We start from the raw sequence: 24,100 nt of genomic DNA, 5'->3' as shown, positions 1-24,100 counted from the left end.
GTTGTGGTTTTTTTTTTTAATTCTGAGGGAGGTAGCATGGTGAAGCTCTTTAGGGAGGGCGTTGCATACCTGAGGGGCCACAACCGAAAAGGCCCTGTCTCTAGTCCCTGCCGACTGGTTCTTTGTTAGTGGCGGGGCCATGAGCAGGGCCTGAGATGCTGAATGGAACCTGGCAAGTTCATATTGGCAAATGCAGTCCCACAGGTACCCTGGCCCCAAGCCATGTAGAGCTTTAAAGGTCAATACCAGCACTTTGAATCTAGTCCAGAAGCAGACTGGTAACCAATGAAGGCGCCACAGGATGAGTGACACTCATGTAGCGACTTGCACCCACGAGCATCCTTGCAGCAGCGTTCTGGATAGGGATGTGCATGGAACTAGTTCGGAGGCCCTTTATGGGCCTCCGAACCGGTTCTATGGAATGGCAGTTCTGCCAGTTTGATGGCAGAGGGTGTCTCAACTTTAAGGATGGGGGGGAGGGTGCACTCCCCCACCTTCCGCCGTGTTTCCCCCGCCAGTGCTCAGTTTTCCAAAAGTCCTTTCGGGGCAGCCCCATACCTCCCTGCCGCCCCATTGTCTGGATGTGACCGGAAGTAGTGAGCATGCCTCGACGTGTAGACAATGGGGCGAACAGGGCGGCAGGGAGGTATGCTGCCACCCAAAAAGACTTTTGGAAAACCATGCACTAGAGGGGAAAATGCAGCGAAGTGGAGGAAGTGTACCCTCCACCACTCTTAAAGTTAGACACACCCCCGTCGTCGAACTGGCCCCCGCTGGTTCCGTGCACATCCCTGGTTCTGGACCAATGTGAAATTTGGATTTTTAAGCTTAATTTTGCCAAATGTAAGAAAACGAGGAGTTTCTTATTTGAACATTTGAAATATTCTTATTTGCATTGTATTTTTTTTTTTTCTGTTCTTGTTAGAAAACACTTTGTGATGTCATTCTCATGGTCCAGGAAAGGAAGATCCCAGCTCATCGTGTTGTACTTGCTTCAGCCAGTCACTTCTTTAATTTGATGTTTACCAGTAAGTCTTCTTTCATTCAATTTTGTTTAGTTTTCCTAAAATTTCACCACTGCGTACTGACCTGACCTGCAAAAGAGAAAAGAGTTGGGAGGAAGGGAGAGAGAGAGAGAGATACACACACATAATAGCTCTTGTTCCTGATTCCACATACTAATTTTTCTTCCTTGTCTTTCATCTGTTTGCTATACCATCAGTCAGCCTAAATGTAATTCAGTAGCACCATTTGACGGGAAATCTGCTAAGATGGGCCATTGCATTAACCTTTATACAACTTATTGGGAGCCTTTCTAAGATGCAGTTTATGTTAAATCAGCCTTGGCAAAAATCCACCTGCTCCAGTTTGTGTGGCATTTTCCTGCCGTGTGTTTGTGGTTTTTTAAGAGCTCCAAAGCAAAGGAGTGTATCTTCTTTATATCACTTTTGGTGCAAGTATATTTCATGCTTGTACATAGAACTCTGGACTGGTTTCACCTTTCTAATTACAGTTTTGATTAGAGGTTTCTATCAGAGAGGCGGAACTGTATAGCTTTGTCGTCTTTGCCAAGCTGAACCTATTGTGGTACCTGCTAGAGCACAATCTGTTTGTGTTGTGAATAGATAACTTGCTGTCTCATCTTTAATAGGGACATCTCAAAATACTCTGAGATAAAACATAAGTACATTTATTCTAATGCAACACAACTGCTTTGTATTGTGAAAGTGTACTTTATGAGAACAAATGTTCTGGATAATTTAAAGAATGATCACCCTTCTTCACCAGTGTTCTTGATGTAATGTTTTAGGTAAGGCTAGTATAATTAGAAAAAAAATATTCTCAGTGCATATGATAGGAACTTAACCACCCCGGTGAGATGAGCAGTATTGCTATCTGAAAAATAATTTGAAAAAAAAAAACCCACCTTTATTGGAGCTAGATGACTTTTGTTTATCTGATTGCAGCAAATATGATTGAATCAAAGTCATTTGAAGTGGAGTTAAAAGATGCAGAACCAGATATTATTGAGCTGCTTGTGGAGTTTGCTTATACAGCAAGGTAAATCTTTTTGTAAGTCTTCTCAATATCTACCATTTGAATAGTGTCATGTAAAGCCTAGCAAAGCACAAAATGAACAAGAAAACATGTTGTGAGGTGATGCTGTTAGTTCATTGTTCACCATATTTCTTAAAACCTGATATTCCACTACCAGATGTTTGCATAAGTGTATTTACCTGCAACATATTATGTTGATGTCATTGATATGTGTTAAGTACCTTATATCCTAAACATTTATTTGCTGGTGCAACAATTCTTCATATTAGATTGGTGGACAATGGTAAACATAGTTTTGAAAAATACCGTTTCCTTTTTTCTGTACATTTCTTGGCTGGTGCAGTTGGGATTTATGGAGTGAATGAATTAACACAATATTAACCTGTCTGTAATGCTGAGGATAGAATTCAATAGGGATACAAATCATTTATCTAGTTGTTGTTGAAGTGCCTCAGTTATAGTAATATCCCATTCATTTTTCAGAATTTCTGTGAACAGCAACAACGTTCAGTCATTGCTAGATGCAGCGAATCAATATCAAATTGAACCTGTGAAAAAGATGTGCGTGGACTTCTTAAAAGAGCAAGTTGATGCTTCAAATTGTCTTGGTAAGGTGGCTCAGTCTTAATAGATGTATTGTTTTACGGAGCTCTTGGCATTTTTTCAAGAGTACCATAGATCATAACGAACAGCTCTGGCTGCTAGTCGTTGCATTTTTAGGACACCATTCCTAGTTGTGAGCATTGGGTCTAATTCTTTAGGAAAAACTATTAATGGGGAACATACTAGCTTAATGCTATTTCAAAATACTGCTGTAGTAATATATGGCTTGTCTGTTAAGTGAGCTATAGCTTTCAAATAAGCAGGGCTGTACCACATGTGCAGAAGAGGAGAGAGAGAAATTGAATACATTTCTTCTGATTCTTTAGGGATGGATATTGGCTAGAATATTCTGGAGATCATATTATCACCTTCCCTTTTGGCTATCCCCTCACAATGATTCTGTAGATTATATGGCACTTCTCAAGAAAGCAATGTCTTGGTGTCTTATTTTGCCAGTATTACATAACTAAATAAAAACGTCGTTTCATGCATTTTAAACATTCCTTTCCCAACTTATTTTTTACTTCTCACATTAGGTATAAGTGTGTTAGCAGAATGTCTTGACTGCCCAGAACTAAAGGCTACTGCAGATGACTTTATTCATCAGCATTTCACAGAGGTTTACAAGACAGATGAGTTTCTGCAGCTAGATGTTAAACGTGTGACACATCTCCTGAACCAAGACACTCTGACTGTAAGAGCAGAAGATCAGGTGAGGGTCCAGTTGCTGTATTTTGCAGTTATCTTGTTTCATAAACCCAACAGTTGAAATGAGATATAATATGAAAACATTTCCTATGGAAGATGGGATATGAAGACCTGGATGCAGAACTTTGGTGCCTATAAGGGGACCTTTCAACTATGCTTTGGGTCTTCTGAGGCTTATCCTTTCACATTGAAGTCAAAGAATCATCTGGAGCAGCTAAAATTCCATGGAGAGCTAGTCAGAAGGAAAAACTAGAATAGCCCAGTGCATTTGGTTACAACATGAAACTTTGTATCTTGGTTGAGAATATTGGAAACTATTGTATGATATTGGAGTAATTATTCTTAGGAATGATGGTGTAACATCTGGAGAAGCAGTTGGTCTTTTCAAGTGTGTATTGAGAAGGCTGCTACAAGGGTCCAGAGGGCATTAAGATACGGGTTTTGCCTAGCTTAGTTATATCTGGGATCTATTGCCATATCAAACCAATTGTTTCAGAAAGGTTTAGACTTTATGTAAAGGATCAGAAGTACTCTGGTGCTTCTCAGTGCAGTGCATATGAAACATTTTTTCAAGTATTTGAAAAAAGATAAAGTAAAACTTTTCATTTTCAAGGCAGTTTATGTAACCATGTTTACTATGGAATAGTAACTGTCATAATGTAAGTTTGGCTGTTTAAAGATAGCAACAGCTGAACTGTGATTATTGGGTTACAGCTCTGAGGTTCTTAATTTCAGAAGTTAAGAGAGACTATTTCTCATAATACAAAAACATGCCAACTGGAATACCTTGCTAGCCAATCCTGAAGGAGAGACTACCCATCTGATAGGGATGTGCCCAAGCCACAGTTCAGAGCACAGTTCAAACACATTTTGAGATCAGCGTGAGGGAGCTTTAAGAAAGAGGAGAGCAGGTCCTTATCTCCTCTCAGGATGTGCACAGAACCGGCAAGGGTCGGTTAAAGGGGGGTAGGTTTAAGGGTGGGGGAGGGTGCACTTACTCCCTGCCGCCACACAAGTATGTAAGAGCCCGTCGGGGCGGCAGCGTACCTCCCTGCTGCCCCGTGCCGCCATTTAACAAATGTCATCGGAAGTAGCAATGGTGGCTGCACGCATCGCATGCACAGTTGCTGTTGCTACTTCCGGTGACATGCAGTAAACGGTGGCACGGGGCGACAGGGAGGTACGCTGCTACCCCAACGGGCTCTTATATACTCATGCGCCAGCGGGGGAAACATGGCAGGGGGTGAGTGCACCCACCCCCACCCTTAAAGCCATCTCACCGCCCCCGCTGTTGAACTTCAAACCAGCCCCGTGTTTGAACCTGTTCGGAGGCCTGTAAAAGGGCCTCCAAACACATTCATGCACATTCCTACTCTCCACTGCCCCATGCAGCTTGCTGCTGGGGTGGGTACTCTGCCCAAGTTCCACCACATGGTGCCAGCATGCACATGGTGTCTGCACAGGAGCCATCTGTTTGGTCATATCATGGTGTTGCTGACCATGCAAATGGTGCTTGCACATGTTTGGATGCCATGTATGTTCTGGCACTGAGTGGGGGTACTTGGGCCGAGCACTGCCCCAGCAGGAAGCTGCATGGGGGAGCCGGGAGCAGGTAAGGACCTGCTTCTCTTCTTTCTTAAAGCTTCCCTGTGCCACTCCTAAAATGTGTTCAAACCGCACTTTGAACCATGGTTTGGGCATATCCCTACCATCTGACAAGATGAGACTGACAAGTGATGACAAAGAGGCAAGACTTCTAAATAGGAGAATTAGACTCTCAATTACAGAAGAATTGGTTTCCCATTTCTGACAATGATTGCTGTGTGCATTATCTTTTCAGAATATTTTTCTTTCTTATTCCCAGGTTTATGATGCTGCAGTCAGGTGGCTGAAGTATGATGAGCCAAACCGTCAGCCATATATGGTTGACATTCTTGCTAAAGTCAGGTTTCCTTTAATTTCAAAGAATTTTCTCAGTAAAACAGTGCAAGCTGAGCCACTAATCCAGGACAACCCTGAGTGTCTCAAAATGGTTATCAGTAAGTTTACCTTCTAAGTGTGATTTCAACATCCTATATCAATTCTTAAGGGAAAATCACTGCTTATTCCACTTTGAAGTATTTCAACATTTAAATATAGAAGAAAATCAGTATTAATGCTGTTCTCTTTGTGGTGGGAAGTGGAACTGAAGCTGATAGCCCTTGCTGTCAAAGGTGTATTTCCAAAGCTAGAAGCCTGCACCCAAACTTAGCTAATAAATTACAATCAAAATGTGAGACCCAAGTACAGTCCACCTCTTTGGGCTCCTTAGCTCAGAGGTTCCCCCACCCCAGCTTCCAAAACTTATTTTGGAAACTTATTTTCAGTATCAAAAGCTTGGAATACAGCTGCCAAACTAAAGGAGTTTCTTATTTATGGAAGGGAATGCTCAAAGCAATAATGGCAGGGGTGTGTGGATTACTCCTTTCCACCTGCAGAGCAAATAACAGCCTGATCCTCTTTATGTTTACTCAGTGGTGAACCCTACTGTGTTCATTTGGACTTGCACCCAACTAAGTTTTACTTCTGGATGCCCAAGGGCATGTCAGCTGCATCTTCTGAAAATACTGTAGATGATCTCTTCATCACTGAGATAATCTGAAGTTTCATTGCTGAAACTTGAACATCCATATTGGACTATTGCATTGTATAAGAAGCTGCCCTTGAACATGATAGCCAGGTTCTGAACTGGGACTCATTTTGATGAACATTTCCCCTCAAGTATTTTAATATCTCTGCTAGCATTCAGTTTTTCTGAGCTACATTTCAAGCACCCACCCATCCACCCCACCCACCCCCTGCCACCACAGCCTCAAATGGTCTGGGACCAGGGAATTTGAAGAATTGCCTTTTCCCACAAGAACTTATCCATGAAGTAAAATAATCTGCTATAGCCCTTCTCCAGTTTCCTAATCTACAAAGGCTGGGAGAAGGAGAACTTGTGGTGCCCTGATTATGGAATTTCCTGCCCAGAGAATCCAGGTCCAAGTTCTGGTTCGTTTGCCTACTTGTGCACTTTAGTGCCACCACTCCTCTTTTATTTGCTGGCTGGAACAAGATGAAGTGAGAGCTCTAGGACTTCTTCATTGCTCCATCCACTGCAAGGGAGAATGGTAATGATTCTTTCAGTGAGTTACTGAAAAGAGACGAATAGTGCTGCTTCCCTGGAGCTTGCAACCCTGAGCAAACGAAACGATCACCACACTTTTTTTCTTCTCCCATCCCTGTGACATGTAGGGGAGAGTAAAGCAGCAATCCTGATCCTATTTTGGACAGGGGTTGCCAATAAAGGAGTAAACATGCTCTCTTCCTTACTCAAATTAATTTGCACACACTGAAAGGATCATGCTTCTGCTGCAGGGAACTTTCTTCCTTATATCACCAGTCCGTGGGAGAGATAGCAGGTGGGGAACAGCCGGCCCTAGTCACACATGTGCTATTTGTGACAAGGTTGCACAGACACAAGCACATTACAATATAGCAGGAATGGTTTGTGCAAAGGCTACCATCTTACTTCACTAAGGAGCAGTTTGAGCTCCTTTTTATTAATTTATAAAGTGCTTTACAGAGGATGAGAGACAGATGCCTGCCCCAAGAACTTACATTCTACAAATAGATTCAAGGAAGACAACTGAGGCAGAGATAAAGAGGGAAAGAATAGAAGATTATTTCAATTACATGCATTTATGGTTTGTACCACTGGAAAGGTTATACCTTTTTAAAACTAGCTCATGTTTAATATTTCTCTGGTTTGGAATAGAATTGGCAAAAATATCCTTGCCAAAATAGCCTTAGTAATGACATTTCTCACAGCTATTTAAGAACAGTAAGCCTACGCACCAGCATCTTTGACTTGAATGCAGATTGAGGCTAAATCTAGAGTGTATACTAATTAAAATATAATGGATAAAAACTTTGGGGAGTTTTCCTGTTTGATGAGAAAAAGGTTTCTATGTGGAGAATGCTCTACTACATTATCTTCTTTCAATGGATGCTAGTGACAAATTAAAACAAAATATTAAATACACTTTATGAAGAAACTTGGATTTATTGTAACACTTGAAGTTTTAAAGCTATTAATCTTATTTTGAGCTAATTTCTTATCAAGCCATCTTAGGTTCCCTCCTCTATGGTGTGCCTATATTGAACTCTCACTAAAGCATGTTTGATGTTGCATTCTCTTCCCAGCATGATTGACATGCATTTTGCTGATAATCTGAAAATCTTATTCCAATGCAACCAGTTTGCATAACTGTACTTGATTACTGATTTGCATGAACAGATCCTGCAGTAGAAAGTATTTTTTAAAATAAGGAAATTGTGTCAAATTATTCTGGTAGCTTTCTGTATGTGACAAAAGCTGTATATATGTTTAATTTGTTTGTTTAGAGAAAAAAGGTTTTTACTCTTTAGTTTTTCCTTCTGGAACTGTTGTTTATCATACTAGAAACAGATTTCACTTTCAACTGCATGGAATCATCTGTGTTGTGTATTTTTTTTAATTTAGGTGGAATGAGATACCATCTGCTTTCTCCAGAGGATAGAGAAGAACTGGTTGATGGCACTCGCCCACGAAGAAAAAAGCATGATTACCGCATTGCCTTGTTTGGAGGATCACAGCCACAGTCATGTCGATATTTCAATCCAAAGGTAATTTTGATCTTTCAGAATTGAAGTCTTTTTTTTTTTTTTTTTTTGTCCTGCTAAGGTTTGTAGTAAGGATGTGCGAATCGATTTGTGCCAAATTGGGGCAATTTCTGTGATTCTAACGTGAATTGAATCACCCTTAAAATAAAGGAGCTGATTCGCATTAGAATTGAGTTAGTTCCAATTTGACATGTATCAATTCATGTGATTCGAACAGCTATTTTGGTGGGCTTTCCCCCCTTGCTGATTGGTTTTCTGGCACTGGCTTCTGATTGGCTTGAGATCTCCTTGCTTCTTGGTTGGCTACTTGTCATTCTAATCAAGTGTTGTCATGGGCAACTGTGCCACCATTGGCTTGGGGGAGGGAGGGCGAACAAAAAAGGAGGGAATTTCAAAATGTTTTCAAAGGGCCTGGGAGGCAGAGAGAGCCCTTAGTGTGCACTTGAAGAGGATACATCAGGAGAGGAGAAAGGAAGGAATCAAGGAAGGTTGGATTTTGTGGTTTTCTGCTATATTAACTATCTGGTTTGTCTGGATCTCAGATTAGAGTTGCCAACATTGTGTTGGCTGAAATCAGGATGGGAGGCCAATGGGGGCCAGGGGCATGGCCACCTAGGGCAAGGCATGTTTTTGTTTTGTATTTAAAGTGGCTGCTGAGCAGTGGCGGAGCAGGACGGCAACGAGAGCTCTCCCTTCTCCCTCAGAAGAGGGTTGTACCTGGAGGATCATGGGTTGCCTCGACCTCCTGCTCCAGAAAAGGCCAATCAGAGAGCTTTACTCTCACCAGGAGGGAGGGGCAATCCTCTCATCCTTCAGTTTTTTGCCCTGTCTGGCTCAACCCAAGCACTCACTGCCACTGACTCAGTGCAGGAGGGAGGGATAGAGTGGGAGAAAAGGCAGCGAGTCCCTTTCTCGGCTCCGCCTTCCAAATGAGGCAGACGGGCCTGTGCAGAAGCCTGAAATTGGCCCGTCTGCCTCATTTGGGAGGAATTGAGTGAGTGAGTTATTTGAGTTCCCATAGTTCCCTATAGGCGAATCATGGATTTTTTTTGCAAATTGATGAATCAACTTGAATTTGTATGATTCAATTTGAGGTTGAATAGCAAAAAACAGTTTGTGCACACTTCTAGTATATAGCACCACTACATGTATCATGATTATTTTTATTCTTTGGCCCTTCTTGTTTTTTTTTTAAATTGCTGTGCCTACCTGGCACTGCTGAGACAGTATGGGTTATTTATACATTCAAATAAGTGAAAAGGCTGGAGGATGACAGAAGATGATTTCATGGTTGTTCCATAACCTCTTTTGTGTATGTATATCTGTATTGTTCCTATAGAGTTTATATATAGTTCCCACATACGTGCTCTTGAAAGACACATGAAGATTTTTTTTTGTTAAACGTGGAAGGAGGAGTTGTAAACTAATGAGGGATGTCAAGATTATACTGGGAAGCTTTCTGGAGTGCAGGGCTATTTTTGAGGTTTCTATAGCAACCATGCTTACATATACTTGCAGGTTTCTTCACTGATGTATGTTTACTCAAGAAATAGGTGGTGATATATTAAAAGAACAGGTTGGGACCCTGTGGATATCCACATGAGGAAAGGTAGGGGGAAAATTGGGCTGAGAGCAAGCATGTCCTCGACCCAGTTGTTTGCCCTCCAGTGATTATTTCAATGACAAAGGGTGGTTCCCCTTGCTGTCAAAAGGATTTGGGGGAAAGGAATCGTCCCTTTGCGGAAAGGATCCAAATCCAATAATCCTCTCCCTTGCAATTGTTTTTAAAGGGTACTCTTCACAGCTGAAAGGACTGGTGGGGCAGTAAGTGGGTAAATTTGTACCATGGGTGTATGTTCTCCCAGTCAATGTATCCTATCCTCAGATCTGCTTTTTCTGCAAGGGTGAGAGTTTCTACAGTTGGTAGAGATGATCTCTATGAATATTTATATAGTGCTTTTCAGCAAAAGCTCTTAAAGCAGTTTACACAGAAAAATATAAACAAGTAATCCGAAACACATGGTAACCAGCAAAAAAAACCCCCAAAACCCCACAAGGTAACTAGTAACAGCCACTGGAGAGATGCTGTGCTTGATTTGGACAGGGCCAGTTGCTCTCCCTGTGCTAAATAAGAGCATCACCACATTAAAAGGTGCCCCTTTGTTCAATTAGCAGGGGCCACTATGAGATCCCGTTCTCCCTCCCCAATATTTAGGCTCCTGGGATATTTATATTCACACATGCCACATTGAAATGTTGATATCTGAGAGGATGTATAGGAGGAAACTCCAACAGCTAGGAGTGTTTCGGGGGCACTACTTTGGATGTTTGTGTCTGCTTTCCTAGAAATGTTCTTCACTCATATTTGTTTCCAGTATTGCCCATCTTTTAAATACATTTTCATAACCTGTCAAGGTGAGATATAGGAAGCCATGTCCTGGGTCCAGCTAACATCCAAAGTGCTACTTAGCTTTATTGAAGGAATGTATACCCTGCCTTTTGTCTTTAAAAAGTTCACAAGATGGCTGACTGGCTGTATTAACAATTGCACTCTTCTTTCAGTCCTGGCTGTATTGCTTGGGCTGCATAGATAGAAAAAAGAAAGCTATCAAGCATTTTCTTAAAGTTTGCACTTACTGTAACATGCTACTTCAGTGAAGGATGGTGCTACCTAACAGGTCAACGCACTTGTCATGTTTATGAACTAATGTTTTTGTGCTTAAGATGGTGTCAGAAGTCCATTTTAAATGCTGTGTACATATAAATGACCAATTGGCTTTAAAACGGTCGTCTGGCCTCTCCCCTCTGTGAAGAACCAAGTCCTCCATTGTCTTCAGGCTGCAGCAGAGATTGAGGCAAGCAGCGAGGCCTGAGGAGGACAAGTACCTTCTGGACCCTCCCCTCTGACAACCCCCTTCTAAACTTTTGCTATTTAAAATATTGTGAGCTGTTTCGGGACAGGATTATTCTAAAGAATGCAGTAAGCCGCTCTGAGCCTTTTGGGATGAATGGGATATAAATGTAACAAACAAATAAGTAAATAATTTGCATCCTGTTAATTGCAGTACAATGTGGATAGAGATACACATTTGATTGCACATCACATTAGAAAGCAATGTAGTGCAGATGGATGTGCATCTGAGTCATATCCATCTTGCCTGATCCAGCAGCTGATATGCACATACATCTCTCTTGGGATATTGATGTTTCCTGTACGTCCACTATGATTCAGCTTGGTTTTTATTTTTTAATCCCCCCCCCCGCTACTGTTTGCAGCTACCTGATTCTAGGAATGTACAGCAGTATTGCGTGGTGGGGTGTACTCAACTTTGATTTATTTCAATTGTGCTTGCTCAGGCAGCTGAACAGCTCAACTGCTGAGAATTCAGCTGTGCTTCTCTCTCTCTCTCTCTCTCTCTCTCTCACACACACACACTTCTCTGCTTTTATAGCTGTAGGTATTTTTGGCAGCACCATTTGTAGTTTATTAGCAATAACCATGATAGGTAGATTATATATACTTTGTGGAATAGAAGTTCTTGGTTGTCATGACAACAAGTTCTTGCAAGTTTTTTAACCTAATTATAATTCCCTCCTCCTGTATTATCTGCCACCTTTTCAGTTATTCATTGTGCTATACCGTCTTCCTTGAATATTTTTTTTATCTGTTCCCAATTTAAAATTGATCCAGCTTATGGAAGAATGCATCCATTTGGTCACCCACCACCATCCCAGTTTTTCTTGATGTACAACATTTGAACAACTAACATTAATTTTTCAAGACTTCTGTTTTGTCAGATCAGTGTCACTCACTAAATAAGATTTTTGCCAACAAAAGGCAAGGGGGGTACCAAAGACTGGGTTTAAATTGAGGCTTTCATTTTGAGAGAATTATTCAAAACTAGTACGTAATTTCAGCACAAAATCCAACCTGTTTGCATTGTGCAATTTAGGCCAGAAATTAACACACCTAAACAAAGCAATATTTTTTTAATGTTAGTAGCTTATAAATTCCCTCGTAAAATACATTGAAGAACTTTAGAACAGTATAGCTAACTATTATAGTTCCCCTCTATCCCCCCGCCCCCACTTTTTCTCTACAGGATTACACCTGGACAGACATCCGATGTCCTTTTGAAAAGCGTAGGGATGCAGCCTGTGTCTTCTGGGACAATGTAGTTTATATTTTGGGTGGTTCTCAGCTTTTCCCTATAAAACGGATGGACTGCTACAATGTAGTAAAAGACAGCTGGTATTCCAAACTGGGGCCTCCAACACCTCGTGATAGCTTGGCAGCTTGTGCAGCAGAAGGTAAAATTTATACATCTGGTGGTTCAGAAGTAGGTAAGGCACTTTATTTTATGGGCTTCTTGTGGGGTCCTTCAGTAGTAGTTGCATGTGGAAGCCAAATATTTATTGATGTTGAGTGTTTCTTTAAAAAAGAGCATGGCAGTTATTGGAGTGGTTCAGATGTCACATGGAATCATGGTTAAATCTTGATTCTGCATGATATCCCCAAGCTTCAGCAGTGCCCCCTTCCCTGCCTGTGTGAGCCTCTGAAGAACTCCACTTTCAATTGTATTTGATAACAAACCAAATTGGTCATTACATCTGAGCTGACAGGTCTTGATTTTTATTCTAATCAACTACCTTGAAATAAAGATCTGAAACCCATTTCAAACCATTCAGATGTTTATTTCATGGAAATTGATTAAAATAAATCAAGATCAGTCAGTCTGGATATCACAACCAACCTTGGTTTGTTTTTAACTGTAGTCAGAAGTGGAGGAGAGGAAGTGCATGCTTCCCAAGGTTTGGAGAACACTGCATGAAATCAGGATTTAACTGTTCTGTGTGACTGCTGTACTAGTCCATTGTATCAAAGTCTTTCTGATGACTTATCTATGTAGGTCTTAAACACTTATGGCAGAAGATTTCTACTCACATAATTGAAGAATGGCTGGACACTTGTTCATTTTAGTATCAATTATTCAGTCCACTAATTCTATCTGGTAGTGAAAAACATTTTAACTTGATTGTGGTTTTAAATTGTTTTAATGGGGTTTTTTTTTTTGTCTTATCTTGTTTTATGTTGTTGTAAACTGCCCATAGATAGAAGTTTGGGGCAGATAAATAGATAGATAAATTAAATAAACAAACAAATAATAAACACATCCAAATGGCATTGTTCTGTAAATGTTGCATGGAAGGAGACTGCTGTTGGGAGAGCAGTACTTCAGAGTTTTGTTTGTTTGAGACCACTATGCCTACCTTTTGAGTAAGACTGTTTACTAATCTCCTATTAGAACTGAACAAATGCTGTGAAGAAGAAAAAGAGGTTGCATGTATCTGTAACAGGTGTCTTTTTAAATAGTTCTGGGCATTAACACAATCCTCTTGTCTTCCCTGCTGTAGAGGTCCTAACTAGGGTTGAGACTTCTGCAGCAACTCAGTGAAGGAACTAAAAAGACAGAAGTGCAGTGTTTCCTCTAAGGCGTGCGCATGTGCACGCACTCACACGTTTTTTGATGTCCGCTAAGTTCATTTTAGATCCCGCTCAGAAGGCCCCCACTTTGAATGCACATGTGCACACACTGCCTTGATACTGCCGCTCAGAACAAAACTGCACATTCCGCACACAGATGAAAATAATTAGAGAGAATACTGTAGAAGTGTTCTCTTCTAGGGATGTGCACAAAGTGTTTTGGCACCTCTATTTTGAGGTACCAAAATGCTTCAAGCCTCCCCAACTGAATCATTTTGGCAGGGGTGAGTGAATCACTTCAACAGGAGGAAGGCAGTTCTTACCTGCCTCTCCATTGCTCTTCCACTGCCCCCTGCCGCCCCAGTGAGGCGCTGTTCATATTAAGCAGCTGGGCTGTCTGTTTTGAAAAGCCACGTCGCCTGCTGCTTCTTGCTTGTGAAGAGTAAGTTCCTTGTTCCCAGCAGCCCATGGGTGGCGTCGGGAAGGAAATGACATCTGAGCATGTGCGGACACCATCTTGAGTGGTCAGCATGGTGTAACTACAGAGAGCCCAGCTGCTTAATACGAACAGCTCTGTTCTGGGGCAGCAGAGGAGCAATGTAAGTAAGACCTGCCTTGCTCCTGTTAAAGTGACTGCTCTCCACCCTGCCAGATGTGCACGAATTGCTTTCCTATTCTCTTCCTCTCCTCTGTGTGAAGAAGACCGGTGAAAGTGATAAAGAGAGGAGGGGTGTATTTTGTGCTCTGAAATTGTGCAGGCAACCTCATTTTCTATCAGTACGGAATAGCAGAATTAAAAATTAAATGACTGCTGTTGGCTATCAAAGCATTTTGAAATTCCTTGACCAATGTCACTCCATTCTCAGTAGGTGAACTTATTTGTATTCTCTAAGAGAATAATTGTTGCTGTTCATTAGGACTGTGTGGTTCAGAAAAAGGAGTATTCCAGCATCAGAATTCCTGTTCCCCACCATCAGGAGGCATCAGAGGTGTGCCTCGGGTAGTGCACTGGTGGTAGGGAGCCTTTACTTGCCTGTCTGGGGCTGCTGGGTGACACAGCAATGTTCAGGAGCTTGGAGGGGGGCAGGGAATGACGCTGGGCAGTCTAGGAAGCCCACATGACTCCTGGGAGGATGCACAGGCTTCTGGGGATTGTAGTCCCGCTTGGAACTTCTCTGAGTGGGACTACAATCCCCAGAAGTCCATGCATTGTCCCAGCAAACACGTGGGCTTCCCAGGCTGCCCAGTGTCATCCCTACCCACACATCCCGCCAGTTCTTGAATAGTGATGTGCACGGTCCGGAGAAGTCCGGACCGGCACCGAAGGGGGGCCTTGTTTTTAGGGCGGGGAGGGCTTGCTTAGCCCTCCCGCCTCCTTGCCCCCGCCAGCGCCCGTATTTTCCAGTATAGGGGCGCTGGAAACCAGCCGCCCCCCCGCTGCCGCCGCCGCCGCCACCGCGGCGAAAGAACTCCCAATGGTACTGCCAGCCCTCCCTCCCTCCCTCCCAGCTAGCTGCCCGCCCGCCCGCTCACCGCTCACCCGATAGGAAACGAGAGGAGCTCCGGCACAGAGCTCCTCTCGTTTGGAAGGCCTCTGGCATAATGGTGTTTTGCGCGCGCGCGCATGCGCACACCGCAAAGCACACCGTTCACCGGAGGCCTGGTCTACCCGCCGGGAAAGGGCCGGGTAGACCGGGCCTCCGATCACTGGGTAGACCGGGCCTCCGGCGATCCGGAGCTCCTCTCGTTTCCTATCGGGTGAGCGGGCGGGCGGGCAGCTAGCTGGGAGGGAGGGAGGGCGGGAGGGCTGGCAGTACCATTGGGAGTTCTTTCGCCGCGGCAGCAGCGGGGGCGCGGCTGGTTTCCAGCACCCCTATACTGGAAAATACGGGCGCTGGCGGGGGCAAGGAGGCGGGAGGGCTAAGCAAGCCCTCCCGCCCTTAAAGGCATACCCCCCACCCGGACCCGAACCAGGCAGGGCCGGACCGGTCCGGCAGTTCGGCCATTCTTTGGAATGGCCGCCGGACCGGTTCGGACACACTACTATTCTTGAACATTGCTGCACCGCTAAGCCCCCCCCATGCCAGTACTGGATGGACAGTTAAAGGGATCCTACCACCAGCATGTTACCTGGGGCACTTGCCCTGCACCTTGATGCCTCCTGGTGGTGGGGGGTGGGGGTGCAGGAATTCTGATGTCGTAATTCTCTTGTTTCTGACATGCACAGCATTATTCATTACAAGGGTAATCTGCATTTTTGTGTGGGGGGGAGCCTGAAGCCAGAAAATCTTTACAGCTAGAATAACTTTGAAACTATTCACTTGAAAATTTGCTGTTCTGAAAAGTATTCAGCATAACTACAAGAAGTAGATCTGTTTAAGATCCATAGTGTAACAGAAGATATGGGTCTTCTGTATAAGATCCATAGTGTAACAGTGGCTAACATCCTGACTAAATTTACTCAAGGAATTCCCATTGAAATTAGAACAAGTTAGTCTTTATTTCAGTGGGACCTCCTTGAGTAAATTTAGACAGAATGTAAGGCAGTGACTTCATTGTTTTGATTGCATCGTTGCATGTAAAAAGTCAGAGTAGTGTCGTGGTTAGAGTGCTGGACTTGGACAGAGGAGACCTGAGTTCAAATCCCCATTCAGCCATGAGACTTGCTGGGTGACTCTGGGCCAGTCACGTCTCTCTCAGCCTAACCTACTTCACAGGGTAGTTGTGAGGAGAAACTTAAGTATGTAGTACACTGCTCTGGGCTCCTTGGAGGAAGAGCGGGATATTGATGATGATGATGATGTAATTAACCTAATTTCAAAATATCATAATCCAAATAATTTGCATATCTTTTTTATTTCAAGGAAATTCTGCTTTGTACTTGTTTGAATGCTATGATACAAGAACAGAAAGTTGGCACACAAAGCCCTGTATGCTGACTCAGCGGTGCAGTCATGGCATGGTAGAGGCAAATGGGTTGATTTATGTATGTGGAGGAAGTTTGGGGAACAATGTTTCTGGAAGAGTCTTGAATTCTTGTGAAGTTTACGATCCAGCAACAGAAACGTATGTACTGATTCTAGGATTACTTATCAATAATGTTTCTCTTCTGAGTTTTTTGTGTTCTTTCACTTGGTTAAACTTCAGAAAGAAGCTTGACTTCTTCTAAACCGTGGAAGAAGGCATTGGAGACCAGTGTCTCCTTGCTTAACATAAAACGAGTAGTTCTGGTAAGAACTAATCTGCCTACTTTCCTTTCACTATCATTTTAATTGATAATTATCGTCTTCACAACTTAGCCCACTTGTGCCTCAAATGTTCATGCATCCGCCATCTTGAATTGGGGTGGATGACATCATCATAAACTATGCCATTGAGGTGTCCCTACAATGGTACCGAATTCGGTCCAGGTATTGCAAAGTTGATAGGGAGACACACAGAAAACTTGTATGATCTGGGCACTGATTTGCAGTGGTTCTGCTCCTATTTCTCGAGTAGATTCCAGATGGTGGAGCTTGGTGACAGTTTCTCCTCAAAACAGGAGCTGTTATATGGAGTCCCTCAGGGCTCCATTCTGTCACGAATGCTTTTCAGTATCTACATGAAACCGCTGGGTGAGGTCATCAGGAGATTTGGTGCTGGGTGTTATCAGTATGTTGATGACACCCAAATCTATTTCTCCTTTTCATCTTCAGGAAATGGCACTCATTCTCTAAATGTCTGCCTACAGGCAGTAATGGACTGGATGAAGGATAACAAATTGAAGCTGAGTCCAAGCAAGACAGAGGTGTTCATTGTGGGGGCTCAGAATCTGAGGGGTGAGTTAGATCTTCCTGTGCTGGATGGGGTTACACTCCCCCAGAAGGAGCAGGTGTGCAGCTTGGGAGTACTCCTGGATCCAGGCCTCACCCTGGTATCTGAAGTGGAGGCCATGGCCAGGAGTGCTTTCTATCAGCTTCAGCTGATTCAACAGCTGCACCCATTCCTTGAAGAGGATGACCTCAAAACAGTGGTGTATCAACTGGTAACCTCCCGGCTTGACTATTGCAATGCGCTCTGCGTGGGGTTGCCTTTGTACATAGTTTGGAACTTCAGTTAGTTCAAAATGCAACAGCCAGATTGGTCTCTGGGGCAACCCAGAGAGATCATATCATGCCTGTCTTGAAACATTTACACTGGCTGCCAATATGTTTCCAGGCAAAATACAAAGTGCTGGTTATTACCTTTAAAGCCTGAACGGCTTAGGTCCGAGTTATCTTAGAGAGCGCCTTCTTCTGCATGATCCTCACCGCATGTTAAGGTCATATGAGGAGGTCCGTCTCCAGTTACTACAAGTTCATCTGGTGGTGACTCAGAGGCAGGCCTTCTCTGTAGCTGCTCCTGGGCTGTGGAATGCACTCCCAGCAGAAATCTGTAATTTGTGTTCATTACTGTCTTTCAGGAGAGCCCTTAAAACCTATCTGTTTGGCCTGGCCTTCCAGGGTTTTTAAACTACTGTAAACTGTTTTAAATTGTTTTAAATAGTTGCCCTGATTTTCCAGAGTTTTTAGCTGTTTGCACATTTAATTGGTTTTATTCTGATTTTATAGTTTTGATTTTAATTAACTGGTTTTAATTGTCTTTATCCTGTTGTAAACCACTCTAAGCCATTTTGGAAGGGCGGTATATAAATCGAATGAATAAATCAATAAATGTTCTCATGAGCTTATTTTCTTTCTTTTTTTTAAGGGGGGAGTAGTGATGGCCCAAAGACCATCCACTTGCCACTTCGTGTTTTTATAAGAAGCAAGAGTCTTTGAGCACCACAGGCTTAGAGCAGTGTGGAATAGCATACCTCTGGTTTGCTTTTGTGGTTGTGGAACCAAAGTGAAAGGAAAAAGTGAAAATAGCTGTTTCCTCCTCGGCAGCTTATAAAAAAATCTGTTTGATTAACAGATATATACTACGCTTTTAATATTTTTAGGTGGACAGAGCTGTGTCCAATGCTTGAAGCTCGAAAGAATCATGGGCTAGTCTTTGTGAAAGACAAAATATTTGCCGTTGGAGGGCAAAATGGGTTAGGTATGTACTAATAATTTATGTTGTACCTATTGTGAAGAGAAGATGTACCAAGTATGGCATCTCAGAATGTCCCAGTTGTGTAGGGATATGACACTGTTGTTTGAGAGAGAATTGTTGGTGCATACAGTTGGTCTGCCACCAATTTAGAGGTAGTGTGAATTGTGTGCCTATGTAGTAGTGAAGAAAAAGTCTTGCAGGTGGCACCAGAAGACTGAAAATATTTGCTGCTATTTTGTAGTAAATACAACTGATAGTACAAATGTGACAAAGCAATGAATTCTTAAGTACTTTAGTACAGCAATTATTGTTCATGGAGAATTTCTTAAGATGCTGAGCTAAAAGCCCTGAGAAGCAAAAGAAAATTGCTTTCTTTCATTTAATCATATGTTCTTGGGAAATGAACTATATCACAATTTAGGACAAGGTGAGCCCTAGTTCTGTGCAGTCCCTTTTGCTAGTGGTTTTCAAACTTCTAACTTTCAAAGAATTCGTTCCATGTTGAGTTCTCTGCCACATGGAAAGTGTTAGCCAGACCTATTAGACCTCAGATTAGACCACCTCATGTGATCTAAGTATACACAATGTTCCTCTGTAACTGGGAAGATCTGTAATGGTAGGCAAACTGTATCTCAGCAAAACTGCTGTTTCTGTTCTTATAAGAAGCCTTGGATAAGTGTCCAAGGAACCCCAAAGTTCCCAAGAACATAGTTTGAAAGCTACTGCCTTGCATAATCATAGAGCTAATAGGTTTTGCAGTACTTTTAATTTTGAACTTAGTGTTTCAAATCTGCTACTGTCTTTGTGCCAGGATATCTGTGGTGGGGATCTACAAATTTGCACAATAGCTAAGATGTTAACTCTAGTTAAGGTCTTGATGGGGTGTACACAGGAGCGTGTGCTCTCCGCCCTTTCCCCTCACATTGATTTGGACAAATTGTTGTTCAGATGTTGCATCTGACTAGCATTAACTGTAGTTAACACAATACCCAAGTCCTGACATCTTCCTCACAGGCTCTGCTCCCTGATCTTCCATCAACTCAAATTTGATTAATAGACACCACCAACAGGGCCTTTTCAGTTATGGTACCGCAACTATGGAACTCTCTCCCTGCAGAAATATTACCAAGCTTCCCCTTTTACTGTCTTCAGATGAGCTTTGAAAAGCTTTTGATTTGTTCTGACTCCTAATTCTAACTTAACTTGGGTTTTATGCTGATATCTGATTTTTAAAACTTGTTGATTTTTTAAAAATTGATTCTGTAGGCTGCCTTGTGGAATGATATTTTTCAAGCAGAGTATATATGCATTAAAAACACCTGGTGAAATGTGAATAAAGCTTTTGGAAACAAAAAAAACTGAATTACTTCAGTTAAACAATCAATTTAAAAAGTAAAGGAGGAAAACTAATACAATGAATATTTATATACTCCTTTTCAATGAAAGTTCCCAAAGTCATTTACACTTATTGTGTGTGTATGTATATATGTGTGTATATATAAAATAAATAATGGCTCCCTTCCCCCAAAGGGCTCACAATCTAAAAAGGAGCATAAGGGATGCTGTGCTGGAGATGGATATGGCCAGTTGCTCTCCCCCTGCTCAACAAAGAGAATCACCACATTTAAAAGGTGCCTGTTTGCTCAGTTAGCAGGGGCTTTTAACTCAACATTTTAAGGAATTCTCCATGAACAATAATTGCTGTGCTAAAGCATTAAGAACCTATTTATTTGTCACATTTGTATATGCATCATAGTTTAATTATAGTTTCAAAGCTACCCATCAAAGCTATTGAAGAGCTGCAAAGTGGAGGAGAAGGAAAACTTTCCCCCACTTCCCAAAAGAAACAAAAAAACTCAGGGGACCCATCCAGGTTTTCCTAGGTCTTTTTCATGTCAACTGTATAGTAACCCCCCTTTGAGGCATGTGTTCTTCGCCATGAGCCCCACTGCCCATTAAGATCATCTGCAGTTGCTACTGGCTCATCTGGTGACTCTCCACTGCTGCCCCGAGGCTTTGGAATGTGCTCCCTGCTGAAATAAGAGCTTCCCCATCTCTGAAAACTTTTTAAAAGGCAGTTAAGACACATTTGTTTACCCAAGCTTTTAATTAGATTTACAGTTTTTAATAGTTTTTAACAGCTTTTAATGTGTTAAACTTTAAATTGTTTTAATTTTGTGTTAATTTGTATTGCTTTTATTGTAAACTGCCCAGAGACATAAATTTTAGGCAGTATATAAATATAAATAGGTTAAATAAATAGATGTGGGAAAGGATAAGAGTTCACACCAAGTGCCTCATTTTGCATATTTTTTTAATGTGCCAGTAAACCTTCCATCCCTCATAGCTTTTAAAAAAAACATGGAAACTAAATTAAATCAGCTATGTTGTATGAGGTGTGAATAGTCTCTTGGCCTTAGGTTTAAGAATCTGTGCTTGTTACTGATTTGTGATTTTTCTTCTTTTTAAAGGTGGCTTAGACAATGTGGAATATTATGACATTAAAATGAATGAGTGGAAGATGGTCTCCCCCATGCCATGGAAAGGTGTAACAGTGAAATGTGCAGCAGTAGGTTCTATTGTTTATGTTTTAGCTGGTTTTCAGGGTGTAGGCCGATTAGGGCACATCCTTGAATATAATACTGAAACTGACAAGTGGATAGCCAACTCCAAAGTTCGTGCTTTTCCAGTGACCAGCTGTTTAATCTGTGTAGTTGATACTTGTGGAGCAAACGAGGAGACGTTAGAAACGTGAAGACTTTATAGAAACTTTAAGACACTTCCTGAAAGAGCAAGTCTCCACTCACGATGCATCTGCATTTCAGTTTCATCTTGTCAGAGTGAATACTATGGAAAACCAAGATGCAATCCTGGATTATCTCTCAACCATGTATATAATGTGAATTTGCTTGTACAAGTTTTCTTTTTTAATTTCCTGTCTAAGAATTGGAAGCATTTCAAGAATCTGCCGATTTAGTTTGAAGACTCATGAAATTCATTTATGCAGTATTGCCAAAAACCAAACCTGCCTAGTCAATATTGTGAAGAGGTTGGGGGTGGGTTTTTTTGTTTTAAAAAAGACTGCATTTTTCAGTTAAAATACCTGAAATTCTTCAGGTAAGAAAAGTGAGTGAGACCATTTGTCATTAATCACTGTAAGCTTGCGCAAACAGCTTGCCTACAGAGAAATGAACCTGCATGACAGTACTGTAGTACATCGTGGGACTGGAGCTGTGTACTGAAGTGTTGACGTGGAGAAGCAGTTGAATTGAAATACAGTACTCTAATTATGAAGCTTCCGTGTGTATGGAGTTAGCTTGGATAATTAAGGGGATATGTCTACATAAGCTTGTTTCCTTGTTTGGTGCTTTATTTCATAACTGGAATGGTGCCTCGTGATAGACAGATACTTTTCTTCCCAGACATTCTTACACTAAGATGGATGCCAACTATGCAAACATGCCCTGTGGTATGTTTCCAATTATACCTGTTGGGCATATGTATGGTGGGCAACCTAGTATGAGTGTGCTGCAGGGATCAGGTGCGTGTGTGTTTGTTTGTGTGTGTGTGTGTGTGTAGAGAGAGGGAGAGTACATCTGCTCCCTGAAACTAGCACTATACAGATGAGCACATGATGCACTTCCCCATCCCCATGAGGGTTAAGACCTGTATATACCCCTAAATGCACGCTAGAGAGCAGCTATGAGACAGACTACATGTTTAGTTAGCAATACAGTTGAGATGAAGGTTAAACCTGCTCTGGCAAACCCAGTCCTTTGGCAAGCCAGTTTTCCCTTACTCCCCAACATTATTACTAATTACATATTGGGGTTTTTTCTTACAGGAATGAATGGGAATTGAGCTTGCTCTTTGCTCTGGTTTAGTTTCTTGGTCACACCAGAGTGTGTCAAAGATGAAGCCCAGAATATGGCTTCTATCTAGAATTTCCAATCTTTTCAATCCCTATTTTGGAATGGATCAAAATGTTATACCCATTTCTTACATGCTGTTATAATACCATGTACAGTTTCAAAATCTCTGCATAATGTTTGTGCAGTCAAAGGAGCTAATCACGAGCTTGCCTATGCGAAGGTGAATGACATTTTTATTGGGCCAAATGACTCAGAGCATTTTATGCCCATTTTTTTCTCCAAAACTTTAATCTGGTTTGCAACCTACTGAGACCTTGAAATATATCAGTTCTAAGTTGAAACACCCTGTACTGTTAAGGTACGCATTGTGTAAATGCTTCTTACTGCTGTTCTTTAGTCAGGAAATCCTTTAATGAGTAGTTTTGAAACTATAATTAAGCTATGATGCATATACCAGCACAAAGAGATACAAATCTGACCTTGCAAGGACTGTTCTTCATTTTATAAATAGTGTAGGGTTTTTAAATCAATTCTGAAGCACACTTTTCTAATTCTGTTTTGAAGGATTTGTTTTTTCTTAAACTAACAAATTTGCCAAAAATGGAATAATTTTGAATATCAGTGATGAAGCTTTAAAGCTCACCTTTCTACACCAATGCAGATACTAGAAACAGTTTGTCTTCCTTTTAAAAACAAATCAATCCCCTTAACAAGTGGGGTTCCCTTTTTAATGGCATAGTGATATTCAGTTAGTCCAAATATGGGCAACACAGTATAAAAGCTGGGGTTTTAAAATTTTCCTTGGTTCTAAATTGCTCCATATTATGTATCTAGGGAGTGTGATAGATCTGATTCATTGTCAGTTCTTGATATATAAACATACTCAGAGCAGCAAATTTTCTTAGACTGTTTTGTGTATTGACAAATATGTATTGATAAGCCTTTACTATCAAATATTTGTTCAGTATCAGCAGTGTTTTTGGAAATGAAGGAAATACCTCAGTGAGGCTTGTGGGTCAGTAAACTTGTTAAATTAAATATATTTGTTTTCTTAAAGTTGTCATGAAGTGTTCCTTTAATGCATAACACTTTCTTTGTGTTAAATTCTCTTCATGCACATTATTGCACTAATCCAAGCAAACATGTAAGAAAGATGAGAAGTACTATCCCAGTAGTTGTGGGCCTGCTCAGTTTAGGCTGGGGTTGAAAAATCCCAGTTCTCTTTCCAGCTTCACTCTCTCTTCACTTTATAAAGGGATGACTATTTCTAGTTCTGATATCTGTATTAAATGGTGGGAAAGGGAGTGAAGCAGAATTTGCTAAATACATAAGAAGCTCTTTGGAAGTAATATTTTCAAGGGTGCCAGTGAAGCAAGCAGTGTGTGAGGTGAACAGCATATCCATAAAGTCTTAGCAGTATACTGTAGCTCTTGGACCACATGTAATGTGATAAAATAGTGCAGCTTGTTAAAATGCAGAATGTGTAGGCTGTATGTTTTTCTTTTCCCCACATATAGTGGACACATTCAGACGTGGCAGCTAACTGCAGTTAAATGCCTGAATGCACGAAACCTTGATTATGAGCCAAAAGTAAGTTCAAACTGGCTCCAGTTTGCCTCGCTGAACTCCA

General features: G+C 41.6%; 1 protein-coding gene across 8 annotated transcripts in view; it reads left to right on the top strand.

The window, feature by feature from the left end:
* KLHL7 (kelch like family member 7) overlaps positions 1-23,526 on the top strand; it is a 30,456-nt gene extending 6,930 nt beyond the window's left edge. For 6 of the 8 annotated variants that reach the window (XM_053263237.1, XM_053263234.1, XM_053263236.1 and 3 more), the window contains exons 2-11: positions 926-1,028; positions 1,968-2,061; positions 2,542-2,666; positions 3,198-3,373; positions 5,234-5,408; positions 7,916-8,058; positions 12,159-12,399; positions 16,405-16,606; positions 18,504-18,601; positions 21,070-23,526. In XM_053263237.1, the coding sequence (XP_053119212.1) occupies positions 950-1,028; positions 1,968-2,061; positions 2,542-2,666; positions 3,198-3,373; positions 5,234-5,408; positions 7,916-8,058; positions 12,159-12,399; positions 16,405-16,606; positions 18,504-18,601; positions 21,070-21,353 (1,617 nt within the window). In that variant the 5' untranslated portion in view covers positions 926-949 and the 3' untranslated portion in view covers positions 21,354-23,526. The other 2 variants (XR_008310071.1, XM_053263238.1) reach the window with 2 other exon arrangements.
* Positions 23,527-24,100: the final 574 nt, after the last annotated feature.

This window comes from Hemicordylus capensis, chromosome 6 (assembly GCF_027244095.1).
Source record: "Hemicordylus capensis ecotype Gifberg chromosome 6, rHemCap1.1.pri, whole genome shotgun sequence".
NCBI classification, from domain to species: domain Eukaryota; kingdom Metazoa; phylum Chordata; class Lepidosauria; order Squamata; family Cordylidae; genus Hemicordylus; species Hemicordylus capensis.
The sequence above is the reverse complement of the archived record's forward strand: the minus strand, read 5'-3'. Positions and strand labels throughout refer to the sequence as shown.